The following is a 19,672-nucleotide window of genomic DNA, read 5'->3' as shown; positions in this document are numbered from 1 at the left end:
CACGTGGATGCAGGGGAGTGGGAACTAGACCCTGAAGGGTCTGGCTCCTGGTCACCTAGAGAGGCCCAGCTGTGCTCCTGAGCAGCGAGGGCCACTCCCTGCAGCCCCACACTTGGTGACCAGGTGGCTGCTGAAGAGACCAAGATTGCTGGGTGACCTGGCAGGGGCCATCCGAGGCCTGCTTTTCTCTGGGGCCAGTAAGCTTAGTCCAAGATAAGGTCACACAGCATCACATGAATCTATTTATTTGGCGAATCAGGTTAATCAAGTCATTTTTTTCCAGTGCTAACCCTCCGCCCTTCCTGTGCTGCTGGGCCCCGCTGCCAGTCGTGGGGCGGACTGGGTTGCAGCTGCCTGGGTCCAGACTCTCAGCCCTCCTGCCGAGCAGCCATAGTGGTCTGCAGCACGGATCTGCACCCGCTCCCACAGATACTTGGGACAGTTTGGGTCTCCAAGGAGAAGACACCCTTTTTCTCACCATGTTTCGGGATGGGTCAGGGTCCCCAAGGCCCACCCACAGGTCCATAGTTGTCACATCACACTGAGACTGCTGATGCCCTCCAAGGACCTACCCCTCACAGTCACACAGCTTATGGGTCCTGGCTCCCCTTGCTGACCCACCCTACGTGATCAGTTCCTCTCAGCGGTCTAGAGCCTTTCTGTCACCTAGACAGAGTCATGCTGCACGGAGATAAGATTTCATGTTTGAACATCGCTGGGGATGACGAATGGTCAGGTCCACCCACCCCTCTCTCTTAGGAAGCCTGTCTGGCCCTAAGCACATGGCTAGACCCAAGTGCATATGAAGGGCACCACTCAACTCCGACAGGCAGGGTCCCAACTCCTCGTGCAGAAAAAGAAGTGGGAGGAGGGTCGTCCCTAAATCCGTCCCCCAAGGACTCTGACCCAAACCAGACAAATGCCCTGGTGCATACGAAAGTCTGGATTCCTCAGAGTATCACGGGTGTGTCTCTGTCTTGGGTAGCCGAGGGACCAGGCAGCCTGCAGGCAAGGAGAGGAGTACCTGGGGCTTGGGGCAGCCAGGCAGTCTTACCTCTGGGTCTGCAGAGCCTGACTCTGTGGCTGCGGTTCCTATAGGCCCAGCCCAGGGGCCTGAGCCTCTGATCCGGGGTCCCTCTGGTCGGTGTGGTCACTCCTCCACATCCACTTCCACCCCTTCATTGATGCTTTCCTCCTCACCCTTCCCTCCATCTACCTAGGAGGAGGTGCACAGAACACCACCTGAGCACACAGCAGCGGGGGCTGCTCCTGAGAAGGTGGCTCCTGCTGGTCCGTGGCTCCTAGGCCAGCTGGGAAAGGCTCTCAGGCAGGAAGCAGCTCAGCCAGGTTCCCCACTCATCCTGCACTCCCTGCAGGCTTCAAGCCTAGGGCCATTGCTCAGCTTCCCTCCTCCTCCTCTTCCTTTTCCTCCTCCCCTGCCAGTCCAGGTTTATCCAAATCCCTCTCTTCTCCCCATCCTGCTGCCACCCCTCTCGAGCCCTTCCCACCTCCCCACATGGGTCCAGATCCTACAGTAGACCGCAGTTGCTTTTCCTCCTGAAGACCTTGCTCACATGAAGTCTCATCAGTTACTCGTCATCCCACTCACTCCATCGTGCAAACTGCCCCACAACTGATCCTTCTCATCATTTCATTCTCCGGGGCAGTTGAGTCATCAGAGAAGTCTTCCGCTGTCACTGTGCACTCCTCCAGGTCCTTAGAGAAGCCATCCAGACGTGACTCAGTTGTTTACAGTTTCCTGGGAACTGCAGGGACTCCCCACCTTGCCTTCTTTCTCAAGCCTCCCGGCCCCTCACCCCACTTGTGCCTGGCTGCCTCATCTTCTCTCTCCCAGCTGCCAGGGAGGGATGGCTCCACAGGCAGTGCTACGGGTGCCAGCTGCCCAGCCAGGATGCAGGTGAGCAAGACCTCCTCCACCCTCATATGGTGGAACCAAGGCAGGCCTGATTCTTTGCCATTGTTTTCAAGGAAACTAGTGTAATGAGCAACTTCCCAGCCTGTTCAAGATAGAAAGCGGGTCAGGGGTCTCCTCTCTCCCAGGGCAGTCTCCCACTGCCTCTCCTCGCCCTGGGCCAGCACCAACACTCTATGCTGTGGCCACCCTGATGGTGATGGGGGAGGGGCTGTCTGCTTCCTGCCCTGGGCCTGTCTTCTTCCTTCCCCAGGAGTGTCCTGTCCCGTCACGGCTCTTGGATGTCATCCACACCACACTCGGTCATTCTGCAGCCTTCTCATGGGCACACAAAGGTCTGGCTGGCTTCCTTCACCTTTCTGAGGCCCACTGGAAACTTGGGTGATCCACACATGCTTGCCCAGCCCCAAACAGCAGCCCCCCTTGCTGTCATCTCAGTGAGGCTTTTGGCAACACAGCTCCAGAAGGCACTGGAAAACGCAAGTCTGCTCCGTCCTGGGACCCCCAAACTAAAAAGGGGCTTCATTCATCCCTACCACCCTTCCTCTGCCCAGGACACTCTCCCTCGTGACTGACTCTCTTAGTTCCCTCCTGTACCTCCTCTCTTTCTCTTTCTTTCCAGAACCTCCCAGTCTAACAGAAAAACGGGGAGAGTTGGAAAGACCTTGTCCACATGGTCCATTCTCTTTCTTAATTCTTCTGCTCTATAGTTTTTGGACTTAGAAATCAACAATTCACCTGGTTTGGGGGTTCTTCAGAGATCCCTGAACACTGGGTCGTATGTGTGGAGCTGTCTGGGCACTGGAAAAAGGTCTTTGGGGTATAATGAGCAAAGCTGGCACTCAATGGGCATGAAAGAGAAGCATATCGGTGAAGATGGCATGGATCATCCCACCACATCGAAACCCTGGAACGCGGTATCTGTTACCAGAATTCGGGGTCAGGGCTTCCTTCCCTGAGCAGAGTGTCCTTCCCTCAGCCCCGGGAGATCGTGGTGTCCTGCAGGACCAGCTGGACCCTGGAAGGCCGGTGGGCTTTGATGTTCATGCGGAATTCCTCGATGACAAAGTAGTAGCAGAAAACATCCAGGCAGCAGTTGATGTTGGAGAAACACATGGACAGTTGCAAGAAGAAGCTGATCCTCTGCTTGGCTCTGCAGTCCACGATAAAGCCGTTCCTCACCAGGAACTGCAGGAAGAACCCCAGGTGGACTGGGAGGAAGGAGACCACAAAGACGGCCAGGCTGACTGCAATGGTGTAGATGCAGGCTTTCTGCTGCACCCAGTCCTGGGTGTGGTCACGGCGGCCCAGCAGGATGTGGATGCTCCTGGAGGAGCAGAAGCCCATGATGCCCATGGGAAGGAGGAAGCCAAACACCTCCAGCGGGAAGACCACCTTCGCACTCCAGGTGCTGTCGGACATGTTGTGGAAGCACATGTAATTCTCCACTGTCCCATGGAAACTATAGATAGGGATGCTCCCGGTCCACACCAGGACCCAGATGGTGCAGCAGATCCCAAAGGTCTTCCCGGGGGACCGGAGGTGGTTGACCAGGAGTGGGTACCGGATGGCCAAGAACCGGTCCATGCTGATGAAGCAGATGGTGAAGACGCTTCCGTACATGCTGATGAAATAAAGGCACTCCACCAGGGTGCACAGGGATGGGAAGGGGGGCCGCACATGGGACAGGACCATCTTGAATGGGAGGGAGAGCACCAGTAGCAGATCAAAGACTGCCAGGTTGATCATGTAGATGGAGGTGGCAGCGTAATCGGGCCACCTCTTCTTCAGGAAGGAGCTGAAGCCGAAGATGGCCACCAGGTTGAGAAGCAGGCCCAGGAGGAAGGTGGGGATGTGGACTGTCAGCTGCAGGGTTTTCATCAGCTCGTTCACGTCCTCGAAGGAGCAGTCCCCGCTGGTGTTTGGCTGGCTCATGTTTCTTCCTACGACACCAACAACAGATCAGATGGGACTCCTTTCACTCTCTTGAAGTGACGGATTCAAATGACTTTGTCAAGAATAACAAACACCTCCCGGCATCACACAGCAATTCATGCCCATTGAATCACAACTAGAACACAGAAAAGAAAAATGCCCTTGAATCCTGCTGGCCAGACGCAACCACTGTTACTTTTCGTGTATATCAGTCCAGACTCCCTTCCTCACTCTTTCTGCCATACGCACATTTTTCTTTTACAAATATGGAACTCTGCTGTGCACGGGCAGCTGTCTTTCAAATCAGAACTCCTTTTGTTGACGGAAGTAACAACATATATCCCAACCCAACAGGCTTTGGCAAAGAGAGAATGTCACATAATGGAAAACATGAAAACTAGAGTCGGGCTGACTTCAGGAGCAGCTGGATCAGGGATTCAAATGCTGTTTCCAGGGTTCAGCTCCTCTTGTCCCTTCTGTGTCCCCCACCCACTTTCCTGATGGTTGGACAGAGTTGACCTGCGATGAGGGGTGATTGACACCAGAGCATCGCATTCCCCTGGACACAGTAGTTGGTTAGTTCATTGGTTCAGGGGCAGACATTCGATTCTCCAAGAGGCCATGATAAGCAACACAACTTTGCTTGGGTTTGCAGGTAGAGGGTTGGAGACTCATTAGGGATTCATAGTTGCCAGGAATGAGGTCTACAGCTGCTGCAGCCTCATGTACTCCAAAGAGAAAACCAGACAGAAAATGGAGACGTGGGAGAAAGGGGATTCCCAGGGGGAAAGAAGCGCGGGCCTGAGGTCTCCACGGGGCAAAGAAAGGCCTTTAATCAGGCAGAAAATTAGAAGTGGCCTCAGAGACAAGAGGACCAAGGGTGTAGCTGTGGTTGCACACGGGTGTGGTCCAAGCCTGGGCGATTTGGGATGAGGGGTGAGTGCCATTATGGTGTTCTGTATCAAGGTATGGAGTTCTGGAGCAAGACAGAGGCATCCAGGACAGAGGCTGCTAGAAAGCGGATTCAAATATGAGCCAACTTCCACCCTCTCCCCACTCGCCCACCTCTGCCCCCCTCCCCACTCCCCCCTTTCTCACTCACTCTTCCCTCTCCCCACAAGTGAGGCCACGCTGCTGGTGTACTCGACTTTGACTGGTCTTAGACACGGAACGTGCCACATTCACCAGTGCACAGGACCACGGCGTTGGCCTGCCATCTTCCTTAACAGCTTCGGCAGCAAGCAGCTGGGTGGGCAAGTACAGCCAGGTCCTGCCGTGAGACCTCCTTCCTGTGCTGCTGTCACCTTCCATGACTTCTTACCTAGCAGGGGCTGAGATCCCAAGATGCCAATGCAGCAGGGAGGAGACATCAGCATGGACTCCCACCAGAGAATCCTGTGCTAGTGACCACTGCGGCTATTACTATTTTTTATTATTATTATTTTTTTGAGATGGAGTCTCCCTTTGTCGCCCAGGCTGGAGTGCAGTGGGGCGAGCTCAGCTCACTGCAACCTCTGCCTCCTGAGTTCAAGTGATTCTCCTGCCTCAGCCTCCTGTATAGCTGGGATTACAGGCATGTGCTACCACATCTGGCTAATTTTTTGTATTTTTAGTAGAGATGAGGTTTCACCATGTTAGCCAGGCCGGTCTGGAACTCCTGATCTCAGTTAATCTGCCCACCTCGGTCTCCCAAAGTGCTGGGATTACAGGCAGGAGCCACCGCACCTGGTCCTACAACTTCTTATTAATAAAAGCTTCCATTATTTTTCACAGCTCCTGTTATTCATTTTAAAAGTATTCCATGCACTCAATAAGATATTCAAAGAGAACAAAAGAACATACATAAGGAAGTCAGCCTCCATTGTACCCTAAGCCCTCAGCTGTCCTTTCCAAAGGCAGCCATGGCTTCTTGCATAATCCTCCCAGACATTTTCCAAATATATGCTTATATGCACATACATGCATGCATACATATACATGTATGACTTCTTTAAAATTTGGAAATAATATGCCTACAGCTCCTATCTCTGACTTTTTCACTCAACAATGTTTCTTGGACATTGGCCTATGTCAGCATATGTGAATGTCTTGTTTGCCTCCCACGGTGTAGGTATACCAAAACTCATTTAGCCAGCAGCCTATTGATAAACATTTAGGTTTCTAGTGTTTTACCAGGAAACAATGAATTCCGCAATAAGCATTCCCGTGACTTATTTCTTTGCTGTGAAGCTATTGCTAACAGAATTCTCATTCTGCTGTTGTTTCTCACTACTACTGGGAGTCTGTGAGAGGAAAACATTGGGGTATTCTTTAAGATCTTACATGGAATACCATTCCCAAGGCCTCTCTGATGCCTAATGAAAAAGAAAACAGACAGACAGATAGATAGATAGACAGATAGATAGATGATAGATAGATAATTTATTTATTTTTGAGATGGAGTCTCACTCTGTCACCCAGGCTGGATTGCAGTGGCATGATTTTGGCTCACTGTAACCTCTGCCTCCCGGGTTCAAACAATTCTGTCTCAACCTCCCGAGTAGCTGGAACTACAGGCGTCCGCCACCACACCTGGCTAATTTTTGTATTTTTAGTAGAGACGGGGTTTCACTATATTGGTCAGGCTGGTCTCGAACTCCTGACCTCAGGTGATCCACCCGCCTATAGATAGACATTTATAGGTACATAGATATATCATCCATTGAGCACTATGCACTAAACATTTAATGTACATTACTTGATTTGGTGGCTTTCCAAAGATTCTGTGCTTTCCAAGGTGTTAACTTTTCTCACGGATTTATGTCACGAGAGATCTAGGAAAATGTACTTCCTCGTATTCAAAGCCTTGGTGTCCTGTGGTTTACGGGACGGTTTGTGTAGGAGTAACTGCTCCTATTCAGGACCTACAAGCTGGGGGTGGCTGCCTCCTCACTTAACATGCTGAAATGGCCACAGGCCTGGCTCAAAAAATTACTAGAATAGCTTGGAACTCACAAGGTAAATTTCAAAAATGATGAGGAAGGCAGGACAAAGCCCAGTTTAGGTCTAAATGTAAAATGTTGCAACACCAAAGAGGAAGATGGAACTGGCTTGGAGAAGTTTCCTTTAAGACCAGAAACAGCAGAAAACCAAAAACCACAAAGATAAGAGCGAATACAAGTTTCTGTTTAAAGAGACCCAGTAACATTTTGAAAAAGGAACTGAGGGTATCTCTCTTTGTCTGGGTTACACTCACCGATTAAGAAGCAGCAGCCACCAATGACGAAAGCTCAACACTCAGAGGCCCTTACTGTCAACTGTTACCGGCAAACTCCACGGATGAGTCCACCATATTGCTGGTGGTTCAAAGTGGCCAAGAAAAAAATCAGTGAGGCTCGAAGTCCAACCCAAACCCAGACGCAATGTGTGGCTGAATTGGGGGAATGAATGAATATCAACGGGAGAAAAATGGTCTGGCAGAAAGCACACAACCTAGGGTGCTGGGATGAGTCTGCTCTGACGGTGGTAGGTATGTGCATGGAAAATAGACACCATTTGGCCAACAGTATTCCCCAGTAGGATTATTCTTAAGGTCACATTTGAATTACAGACAGACTTCAAACAGAAGCTTCTCGGAGGGTAGTCTTTGAAGCCACAGAAGGCACTCTATGGTCTGGCAAGAAATTAGGTTGAAAAAATACTGCCAGCTAAGGGCAGAGTGAGCAGAGAATCTGAATAATTAATCTGAATTCCCTCTGGAAGTCCAAGGAAACCATCTTTTTGAGTCTTTTTCAAAAAATCAGGAGCATCACTGTAAGATAAAAAGGCATCAATGTACTCCAAACTGTAGCAAGAGATGAAACAGAAGTCACGCTTCTCAAAGAAGTTTGCTAATAAAAATCAACCTACTCATGAGCAGGGAGGGGAACGGGGGTGGCGACAGCAACTAGCACCATTGACCTGGGGCATGGGGCCATTCCATTGGCAGCTCCTGTTCTGGCCAACCCAGGGGCCTACCGCAGTCAATCAGTAGTACTGTAGTTGGCTGGGTGGGAGACTGAGTTCCTTCAGGTCCCCTGAGAAGCAGATGCTAAGGCAGTGTTAGACAATCCAACAGTTGAACAGGGGAAGTGCCGTGAAGGACAGCGGGGAGAGGGAGCAGGAGGAGGTGGGGTGAGCCTTCAGAACACCTGCGAGTCTGACGCTGTGGAAGGAGACAGGGAAGGAAGGCCAAGGTGCGAAGGACTCCAGACAGCAGTGCAGATCTCAGCCTATCTTGGCCAAGCCATGGGGCATTTCTGAGCAAAGTTGCCTTTTGGAGGAGCCCCATGTCATCAGAAATCACCCCAGGCTAGTGTCTCTGCCCGGCTCAAGCACTGGCTAGGAGCAGCCCAAGGAGAGTGGCGTCAGCATCAACGTCACCATGGACCTGAAGCAGCAGAGCTGCGCTGACTGTGGTTGGAGCTCCCGGCAGCGGTTCTCTGGAATTCCAGGGAGGTCTCAGCAACACCCCTGCAGAGCTGCCAAGGGGCCATCCCAATGCTGCCACTGATGTCAGGATCTGGTTGGCGTCACAGGCAGCAGTGGGGATGTTCCGAGTCTCCATCCCAGCATCGCCATCTGTGGAGTGCTGACTTTCTACCATCCCCAGCACGGATGGGTGGGCGCCTTCACACCTAGAGGACTTGAATGGGGCCTCATCCCAGCCTCTCCAGTAGGAAACAGCACTGAGTAGGCAAAGGTCATGGGTCAAGCAAATAGCATCTGTGAATGGAACAAAAGGACCCAAAACCATGTGAGTCAGCAACAGCACGGTGGCTGAGAGGTGAGGCTAAATGGAACTGTGGAGTAAATGAGAACAATACAGGAGGTGAAGTGCCATGTTTCACTCCTACATGCCCTGCTGACACCTCTGAATGTCCCGCTGCCATGTTTAAATGTCACTAAGACAGAGCCTCACAAACATCCATGAAGAAACAAACCAAGTTCCTTGGAAATCCCTGAAAAAATCATTACACCAGAAGAGGTTTGAGGGAAAAAATTGGGATGCAGGAATTTCGTATCCAACCAGGTACTCCTGCGTAAAGAGTGCAGAAAGCAACTCTCGGGGGGATGGGGCCTCTAGAAAAATAGTCACCTCAAAACTTTAGGCCTCCAGGATAATGACTAAGAAGAGTGTAAGGATGAAAACATCAAGGTAGAAAACTTGGGACTGAGAATTGAATTGAAAGCAGGAAACGATGGAAAGGGACGTAAGATGATGAATAGAGTTACAGATTTAAAATTAAAAGAAGACAAACATAGAAGAGATTATCTGGCTGGACTAGTGGCTCACACCTGTAATCACAGCACTTTAGGAGGCCAAGGCTGAAGGATCACTTGAACCTAGGAGCTTGAGATCAGCCTGGGGAACATAGTGAAATCACATCTCTACAAAAAAATATGTATTTTTAAAATTAGTAGGGTGTGGTGGCTCATGCCTGTGGTCCCCAGCTATTTGGAAGGTTGTGTGGGAGGATCACTTGAACCCAGGAGTTTCAGACCAACCTGGACAACATAGTGAAACCCCATCTCTACCAAAAAAAATAATAATAATAATTAGTAGGGCATGATGACTCATGCCTGTGGTCCCCAACTATTTGGGTGGCTGTGTGGGAGAATCGCTGGAGCCCAGGAGTTTGAGACTGCATGAGCCATGATCATGCCATTGCACTCCAGCCTGGGTGATAGAGTGAGGCCCTCTCTCTAGGAAAAAAATAAAGGGATGATCCACGTCCCTAGGGAGAGACAAGTTGTAATACTGTGGATAAATTAACAAAGCAGGAAGAACGTTCTTGTGTTGTAGGGGGTGGGGACAATGGAGAGTAATAGTGAGTGCCTGGGCTGAAGCAAACGGCTCTATTGCTAATATTTCTGTTCTATTTTTTTACTTCAATAGTTACGGAAATATTTGTCAGATTTTTGAAAACCTTAAAGTAACCACTATTAAAAATATGATGCCTACCTTCAAAATTACTAAAGAAGATGAAAAGAAACAAAACCAACTACATAGCAAAGGAGTTAATATAATAGGAAAAGAAACAGCACAGAAATTACAACAATAAGTGTGAAAAATTCAAATTTTACTAACATTCTCAGTTTGATTAAAAAATAAAAGTGTTTGCTCTTATAAAAGGTGCACTTAAATGACACAGAAATGTTCCACATAAAAGTCCTGTGACAGTCTGGGTGCAGTAGCTCATGCTGGTAATCTCAGCACTTTGGGAGGCTAAGGCAGGTGGATCACCTGAGGTCAGGAGTTCAGGATCACCCTGGCCAACATGGAGAAACCCCATCTCTACTAAAAAAAAAAAAAAAAAAAAAAAAAAAAAAAAATTAGCCAGGCATGGTGGTGCATGCCTGTAATCTCAGCTACTCGCAAGGCTGAGGCAGGAGAATTGCTTGAACCCACGATGCAGAGGTTGCAGTGAGCTGAGATCATGCCATTGCACTCCAGCTTGGGCCACAAGAGCAAAACTCTGTCTCAAAAAAAAAAAAAAAAGTCCTGTGATGATAGAACAGACAAATATAAACAAAAGAGAGAGAGGCAATATTTACAACTAGCGTTGTAGAATTGCAGAACAAAATTGCTCATCAGGATTATTAAGCTTATTTTTACAGAATAAAATAAAAACTCAGCCGGGCGCGGTGGCTTATGCCTGTAATCCCAGCACTTTGGGAGGCGGAGGCGGGCAGATCACAAGGTCAAGAGATCGAGACCATCCTGGCCAACATAGTGAAACCCCGTCTCTACTAAAAATACAAAAAAAAATTAGCTGGGCGTGGCGGCGCACACCTGTAGTCCCAGCTACTCAGGAGGCTGGGGCAGGAGAATTGCTTGAACCCGGGAGGCGGAGGTTGCAGTGAGCCGAGGTTGCGCCACTGCACTCCAGCCTAGCGCCTGGTGGTGGAGGGAGAAGCTTCCTCCCAAAAAAAAAAAAAAAAAAAGAATAAAATAAAAACTCAATGGTGAGGACAAATATAGTAATCTTATACACCGAATGGTGTTGTACAAAATTACATCAGGTAAAAATCTTAGAATTCAAGGAGCCATTGGCAAAAACAAATTATAGTGTCAGACTTTTATATACTGTAGAGTAGAACAAAACAAATAGGCAAAATATAAATAAGGACACAGAATTATATAAATAATACGATTAATATAGTTTAATGAATGGCTCTTGGGTTTGGTTTTTTTTTTTGGGGGGGGACGGAGTTTCGCTCTTGTTACCCAGGCTGGAGTGCAATGGCGTGATCTCGGCTCACCGCAACCTCCGCCTCCTGGGTTCAGGCAATTCTCCTGCCTCAGCCTCCTGAGTAGCTGGGATTACAGGCACGCGCCACCATGCCCAGCTAATTTTTTGTATTTTTAGTAGAGATGGGGTTTCACCATGTTGACCAGGATGGTCTCGATCTCTTGACCTCGTGATCCACCCACCTCGGCCTCCCAAAGTGCTGGGATTACAGGCTTGAGCCACCGCGCCCGGCCTTGGGTTTGGTTTTAAGCAAATAGGTAATCCATTTTTTTTTCTCAAGCAGCCAAGAAATACTTGGCTAAAAATGAATTATCTACCTTACAAGAACAAAACCATGCCTTAAAAACAGTGCAGAAATTATGTTGGCTATACTCTGACCACACACACACAAAAACCTAGAAAATAAAAATGCAGCCCGGCCAGGCGCAGTGGCTCATGCCTATAATCCCAGCACTTTGGGAGGCAAAGGAGGTGGGATCGCTTGAGCCCAGGAGTTCAAGATCAACCTCACAACATAGTGAAACCTCCATCTCTACAAAAAAAAAAAAAAAAAAAAAAAAAAAAAAAAAATTTTTTTAAATTAGCTGGGTGTGGTGGCTTGAGCCTATAGTGCCAGCTACCCAGAGGCAGGCGTTAAGGCAGGAGGATGGCTTGAACCCAGGAAGCCGAGGCTGCAGTGGGCTGTGATCATGCCACTGCACTCTAGCCTGGGCAACAAAGTGACACCCTGTTTATATAAACCCTGTCTCAAAATAATAATAATGACAATGACTATTTAAAAATAAAGTGAGAACTACAAAGCCAAATACATGAGATGTAATCAAGAATAGCAACAACTTTTTGGATTGGTTGTTTAAAAAAAATAAGTTGACAGGATACAGCCAAAATCTATTCTCGGAGATAAATACATTGCCCTAACTGCTTTAATTTTCTTTAAGGAAACTAAATAAATGAATTAAGCACTTAACTTGAGCATTTAGGAAAAAAAATAAACTCTTAAGGAAAATGAGGGAAAAAGTATAAAGATAAAAGGAGAAATAAAGGAATTAGAAAAGAGAAAATATCAGACTTAACAAATTTAATAGGTGATTCCTTCAGACAAGAAACAATAAACAGAGCAATACATATATTTCTAACAACTATGATCAAGAAGACTCAGAGAGTCATAACTAGAAATAAGAAAGAAGACATTAAGCTTAGTTAGAGAGAGGGGAAAAATAGCAAGAAACTGCATTGTGTGTCAATCTGTTTAAAAACCTTAACGTAGTTGTTGATTTGGGGGCAAAAACCTAATTTACCACAATCTATACAACGTTTGACACAAGAAGAAATAAAAGTATTGACTAGACTAATAACCATAAAAGAAACTGAGAATATTGTCAAATATTACTCTTAAAATAGGCTCTAGCTTATTTCAAATTTTCAAGCAACGGATAACCCCCGTACCCTATAAACTACTTCAGAACATAATATTAATGAATTTCTATTAAACTAACTTATCCAAATATCAAAACTCAGCACAAAAGAAACAAACTTGCTCAAATATAATCATGAATACATATGTAAACATCTTAATTAAAATATTACCAGGTAGAATTTGGTACATTATAATTATAAATCATCATGACAAATCAGATTTACTACAGAAATTTAAGATAGTTTCAGTGTTAGGAAATCAATTAATATTGTGTATCACATCATTAAAGCAAAACTAAAAAGTCATCCAATTGTATCAACAGTTTTTCAGAGTTATCTAACTAATGGAATAGGAAAGTGCTTTTTACAAAGAGAAAATTGCTCGCTCACACCAATGGCCACTTTGTATTTAATGGTAAAATAATAAGAACTTTCTTGTTGAAATCAGACATTTACTAATATTCAGAAATCTCAGAAAATGCCCTAACACGTTTAACAGGAACAAGGATAAATGAGCCATTTCCAAGAAATCAGTAATACAAAAGGAAAGCTTAGTTAAGAAGTTATGTTGAGACTGTCAATTAACAATTTGGGGTCCTTTCCCTGCAGTTAGCTATCCCTCAACCCTTCCACTGCACTAGTCCTATAAAGGAAATGTCTCTACCCTGCAGGGATGCCACCCACACCCTGGGGCTCCGGGTATTTGGGAGATATTTATGCAGCCCAGTCAGATTGTTAAGTTCCTTGCCAGATGAAGAAACGGAACTTTTACAAAATGGACCAGACCTTCAAGATTTTGTACCTGGTGATCTTGCAGACAAGAGCATCTGGGATGAATATAAAGGAAACCTAAAACGCCAGAAAGGAGAAAGGTTAAGACTACCTCCATGGCTAAAGACAGAGATTCCCATGGGGAAAAATTACAATAAACTGAAAAATACTTTGCAGAATTTAAATCTCCATACAGTATGTGAGGAAGCTCGATGTCCCAATATTGGAGAGTGTTGGGGAGGTGGAAAATATGCCACTGCCACAGCCACGATCATGTTGATGGGTGACACATGTATAAGAGGTTGCAGATTTTGTTCTGTTAAGACTGCAAGAAATCCTCCTCCACTGGATGCCAGTGAGCCCTACAATACTGCAAAGGCAATTGCAGAGTGGGGTCTGGATTATGTTGTCCTGACATCTGTGGATCGAGATGATATGCCCGATGGGGGAGCTGAACACTTTGCAAAAACTGTATCATATTTAAAGGAAAGGAATCCAGAAATCCTTGTGGAATGCCTTACCCCTGATTTTCGAGGCAATCTCAAAGCAATAGAAAAAGTTGCTCTGTCAGGATTAGATGTGTATGCACATAATGTAGAAACAGTCCCAGAATTACAGAGTAAAGTTCGTGATCCTCGGGCCAATTTTGATCAGTCCCTGCGTGTACTGAAACATGCCAAGAAGGTTCAGCCTGATGTTATTTCTAAAACATCTATAACGTTGGGTTTAGGCAAGAATGATGAGCAAGTATATGCAACAATGAAAGCACTTCGTGAGGCAGATGTAGACTGCTTGATTTTAGGACAATATATGCAGCCAACAAAGCGTCACCTTAAGGTTGAAGAATATGTTACTCCTGAAAAATTCAAATACTGGGAAAAAGTAGGAAATGAACTTGGATTTCATTATACTGCAAGTGGCCCTTTGGTGCGTTCCTCATATAAAGCAGGTGAATTTTTCCTGAAAAATCTAGTGACTAAAAGAAAAACAAAAGCCCCCTAAAACTTCAACAAGACCTTCAAGATCACAGAAATTTTTAAAATTTGATTCCAGTTAATAACAGAGGTGGCATCAGAATGCCTGGACTGTAGTAGATGTACCCCACTCTTTGCTTTAAAAAAAAAAAGTCAATAGCCAAGCACGGTGGCTCACGCCTGTAATCTCAGCACTTCAGGAGGCCAAGGCAGATTACCTGTGGTCAGGAGACCAGCCTGGCCAACATGGTGAAACCCCATCTTCAACTTAGCTGGGCATGGTGGTGGGTGCCTGTAATCCCAGCTACTTGGGAGGCTGAGGCAGGAGAATCGCTTGAACCTGGGAGATAGAGGTTGTAGTGAGCCAAGATTGCTCCATTGCCCTCCAACCTGGGTGACAAGAACAAGACTCTGTCTCTAAAAAATAAATAAATAGGAAAAAAAAGTCAATCAACTGTGCAGATTTAATTATAGTAATTAAAAAAAAAACTACTTGGGAGTAAAAACCAACTTAGAGTCTCATGCTACACAGCATCTCAAAATAAATTTCAAATTCATTAAGGAATTAAATTTCAAAACAATCAAACCATAGAAAAACTCGATGAAAATTTAATAAACAACTTATAAAATCACTAAAGGGAAAAGCTCTTTGTCAACTTAGCAAAACTGAAAAGCAAAGAAACAGAAAATAAACAGGACTGGTCTGGAGGCAGAGAAATTAAAAAAAATTCTTTTTGCTAAAAAATCTTAACATCAAATAATATACTCGAAGAAACAAAACACAACCAATGTTAGACAAATGATGTTCTTTCTCTATGAAGAGTATATATAAATGAATAATATCAAGACCAACAACAAACAGATCAACGAGCAATGACATAGGCAGTTCCCAGAAGAGGATTTATAAAGAGATAACATCTTTGCTTATCAAATTTAACAAAGAATTTGTGAAGGGTTCTGTGAAACCAGTCACCAATATGCTGGTAAGCATACAAATTAGCACACAACTTTTGGGATTTGATAACTTCCATTACAAGCCATGAAAACCATAGGCCTTCCATCCAGTGATTCTGAGAATTCGCCTTAAGTAAATCATATGAAAGAAGAAAAGTTGTGTACAAAAATATGTCCACCTTGACATTTTTCTTCTTCTTCTTTGCCTCAACGTATTACCACATCACATTTTTTCTAATAGTAAAAAATACATACACACATTTAAATGCCAACAAGAGGTTAATTTCACTATGGTAAACTTACTCAATGGAAAATTTTTCTGTCTGACTGTTATGTTTATGCTGACTATGTTAAGTAACAAACCCACAAACTACAGAATTAGACATTCAGAATGATTTCAACTGTGATCAAAATTTTAAAAGCCCACGCATAGAGGGGAAAAAGAAACCCCTAAAGAAAGATTTCTACATGCCAACGAGTGGTTGCATTCTAGCAGTTGGATGGTGGCTGATTTAAAAATCTTTTATCTTTATATCTCTCTCTTTTTTTGGTGTGTTTTTCTAATTACTTAATGATCATATGAAAACTTGAGATTATATATATATATATACATACATACATATATATATAAAACGCTTGGCGGGGGAAAAGGAGACCAGTAAGGATACCTTTCAATTTTTTCCTTCTACATCAAAGAAACAGCCTGTGGTCGGGGTTTGTGTTTGAGGCATGGCAGGTAGAAGGTTAACACAAAATTTAAAGACACGCACTGAATTCACCGAAGCTCAGCTGATGAGGCGTGACCTGGCAGGGCCTGAGATGAGCATCTCAAGATGGGACTTGGGAGCAAAGCATGAGGTGACAGAGAAATGTGGAAATGTCAAGTGGGACAGCAAGTCCACCCAAATGATGAGAGAACAGCAACAAGAACCCGATTCAAGATTAAAAAAAAAAAAAAAATTGAAAAATAAACAAAATTGAAAAATAAACAAGTTTCCTCTGATCACAGGTCAGCCATCACATCATAAAAACGTGTGTTACATAAGGAGGAAAGGACAACACAAAAGAGACAAAGTGCCATCTTCACCCTGAAGAGTGGGTGACGGTGAGAAAAGAGATTTCAAACCTAATTCCCCCAAAGCTTGGCAAGCTATCAATAGAAACGAGAAGTTAAAACGTAAATATTTTCCAAATTGAATATTTAGGTTAAATTACTTTCTCTATTTTAACAGGACAAAAGGAAGAGAAAATTCACAGTAGAAACCAAAAATCAAAAAACCGTAATATCTCAACATAGAAAGCAGAGGAGCAACCCCACAGAGGTTTACGCAAATATTATAAACAATTATTAATACTCCCTATGTTAATCTATTAAAACCAACCAGCAATTTTAAAAAATTCGATCATCTTTTGTCAAGGAAAAGACACAGAGTAAAATGACAGCATAAGCTTTGGTATATCAGGCACATTTTGTGCTAGAAAGGCAGGGAATAGAACAAAGTAATTTTTTTTTTTTTTTTTTTAGTAAAAAGCATTGAGAACGTAACATGGGGACTCCACAAGATTGAAAGTTACAGTAAATAGTGAAAACATTCCATTTCTCTTCCAATTATCATAGCAAACAAGTACATGATGTGACCATGTCCGAAATGCAACAGAAACAAGGAGAAACAGAAATATAATGTAGCTGGAGCTTTTAGTGACCCTCTTATGAACATCCATGACCAAACAGAGAAATTAGAGCTCTGAGCAACCCAATTAATAAGGTGGACTAGCAGATCAGGAAGAAGTACATCATAAATCAAGGCACTATGCTCTCTTTAGAAGACAAGAAGGTCTTTTACAAAATTGATCCCATTCCCGAGCCCAGGCAAGTTCTCAACAGCAAGGGCGATATTACACTCCTCATTCTCAGACCGCAAAGAAAATAGCTGTTTGTTGGTCCTGACCTCTTGGCTGCAGTGCCATGATATAATAATACTTAATGGACATCTCTATGCATTCTCTTACGTAGCCTCTTAACGTGTGAGTCAAGAGACAAAATCAGATGTACATTGCTGAAAGAAACAACATTTATACACAAAACACAAATGCAGTCACCTCTTGAAAGTGGGAATGAAAGTGGGAATTCCTAAGCGTTCTTTTAAACAAGAAAGAGCGAAATGAGGTGAACCAAGTCTACACTCAGTGATCCTGGAAGTGGAGAGGGAATGGCCATGGCCAGTGCACAGCTCTGATCACCCTGGGACCTGAGGCTGTCTGTCTGCAGGGCTGAACTCCGAGGGGCTAGGGAACCCAGCATGGGAGAGCATGCAGAAAGGCCTAGAGATATTCCTAAGCCCTTGAAGGAAAGACACAAGGGCCTCTATTCCCCAGCGCTCATGACATGTTTCACCGTACGACTTCATGGGGTCAGAAGAGGAACAGGTTCCAGGTGCCGCAGAAAGCAGACTGATCTCGCAGCCAGAGTGTCCGAGAGCAGACAAAGAAAAGCAGCCTCGTCATGTGGTGAGCTCTCCGTCACCAGCGGTATGCAAGCAAAGGCAAGAGGGAATTCATACACCGCTGTGTCTTACTGATGTCTGTTTTTGTTTGTTTTTTAGCCCTGAAGAAGAATCTTCCTTCAATATAATGCCGTTTTCCAGGCTTTGGTGGAAAGGAGAGAAAGCATCTCATGTGCGAAGGGACTGGGTGGAGCGCAGAGGCCTTGCTTCTCCTCCTGCTCCCTCTGCTTGTGGGGCTCCGTCTCAGTTCTTCCATCCCTAAGGCCCTGTTCAGCCCTGAGCCCGGAGTCCTGGCCTCACTGTGCTGGTTCTTTTTTTTTTTTTTTGTAGCTAGGGTCTTGCTTTGTCACCCAGGCTGGAGTACAGTGGCATAATCACACCTCACTGCAGCCTCAACTTCCCAGGCTCAAGCAATCCTCCCACTCAGCCCTCCGAGTACCTGGGACCACAGGCATGCACCACCACACCCAACTCATTTTTTATTTTAAAATTTTATTTATTTATTTATTTTGAAATGGAGTTTTGCTCTTGTTGCCCAGGCTGGAGGGCAATGGCATGATCTCGGCTTACCACAACCTCCGCCTCCCCAGTTCAAGAAGCGATTCTCCTGCCTCAGCCTCGTGAGTATCTGGGATTACAGGCATGTGCCACTACGTCTGGCTAATTTTGTATTTTAAGTGGAGACAGAGTTTCTCCATGTTGGTCAGGCTGGTTTCGAACTCCCTGCCTCAGGTGATTCACCCGCCTTGGTCTCCCAAAGTGCTGGGATTACAGGTGTGAGCCACCATACCTGGCGTAATTTTTTATGTTTTGTAGAGACGAGGTCTCACTATGTTGTCCAGGCTGGTCTCAAATTTCTGGGGTCAAGTGATTCTCTCACTTCTGCCTCCCAAACTGCTGAGATTACAGGAGTGAGCCCGAGCGCCCGGCCTGTGCTTAACTGCTGACTCTACACATTCTGCGGCTGGGATTCCTGCAGCTGCCAATGCCCCGTGGTACCCTCATCTGCTCACACCTTTGAGGACCCAGCATCCCACCTGTGGCAGCCCTGAGGTTATGCCTGCACAGCTGAGACCTTGAAACCCACCTATGTAGCTCCACACCAGACCTACCTTCCTTCCCTCGGCGGCCTGGATTTTCCAGAAAACACAAGCAACAGGAAGATCACAACCCGACAGAGGTTTGTGGCTGAGAAGGTGGCCCTTCCTGCAGCTGTGGGGCTGTCATCTGCACAGAGCATTGCCATGCAAGCCACCTCAGAGATGGCAGGGCCAGAGCCTACAAAAGCAGCATTGGTACAGCCGCAGGGATGGATTCCCGGAGCTCCCCCAAAATTCCACAGTTAGAATACACAGCATATCCACCACGAACAATATAGTGTGAATAAAGTCATCCACCTGTGCCTGAGCTGGGCCTCTGGGCGCCACGAGGCAAGAAGGAATAGGACACAGAGGGGACAGGGGACATGGCCACAATCTCCCAATGCCTGCATGTTGCTAGGGCTCGTGTGGGGTTGTAGTGGGGCTGGGAGAGTGGAGGGGCTGGCTTGGGGACATGAGAGGTGGCCAGCTATGTGCTCAGTGCTGTGTGGTGGGAACTCAGGACACTTCTGGGAGGTTGCCTTAATTATGCCCATTTCACAGATAAGGACAGTGAGGCTCAGAGACTCTAAAGATTCTACCCAAGGTCGAACAGACCGTGAGGGACCAGCTGGAACTCATGTTCTCAGTCTCTCCTCCTCCCTCACACTGGACCCCACCAGCAGCTGCCAAGCCCCCTCCTCACTTCTTTGCAAGTTAATGCTCCTCTGTTCCCTTGGACACACCCCTCCAATGCTAAAAATCCCACCCCTTCCTTCAAATGCCCACTTCCCAGCTATACCCACATCGTCTGATGTGGTCTTCTCCATGT

The 19,672-nt window shown here is 45.9% G+C and overlaps 1 protein-coding gene and 1 pseudogene across 2 annotated transcripts; one reads left to right on the top strand and one right to left on the bottom strand.

The window, feature by feature from the left end:
* Positions 1 to 229: 229 nt before the first annotated feature.
* Positions 230 to 4,853, bottom strand: GPR55 (G protein-coupled receptor 55). Its single transcript, XM_032277945.1, has one exon. The coding sequence runs from the start codon at positions 3,866 to 3,868 to the stop codon at positions 2,909 to 2,911; it is 960 nt and encodes a 319-aa protein (XP_032133836.1). The 5' UTR covers positions 3,869 to 4,853; the 3' UTR covers positions 230 to 2,908.
* An 8,284-nt stretch (positions 4,854 to 13,137) lies between these two features.
* On the top strand, positions 13,138 to 14,724 carry LOC116551671 (annotated as a pseudogene). Its single transcript, XR_004269035.1, has one exon. The product of XR_004269035.1 is annotated as a lipoyl synthase, mitochondrial pseudogene (transcript).
* The last annotated feature ends 4,948 nt before the right edge of the window (positions 14,725 to 19,672 follow it).

Source organism: Sapajus apella, unplaced genomic scaffold, assembly GCF_009761245.1.
Source record: "Sapajus apella isolate SASKATOON/1434 unplaced genomic scaffold, GSC_monkey_1.0 scaffold10, whole genome shotgun sequence".
Classification (NCBI taxonomy): Eukaryota; Metazoa; Chordata; class Mammalia; order Primates; family Cebidae; genus Sapajus; species Sapajus apella.
Note: the sequence above shows the minus strand (reverse complement) of the source record. Positions and strands in the feature narration are given on the sequence as shown.

Bases quoted from the DNA above. Each gene is read 5' to 3' on its own strand.
- GPR55 (XM_032277945.1), bottom strand. From the start codon at position 3,868: ATGAGCCAGCCAAACACCAGCGGGGACTGCTCCTTCGAGGACGTGAAC.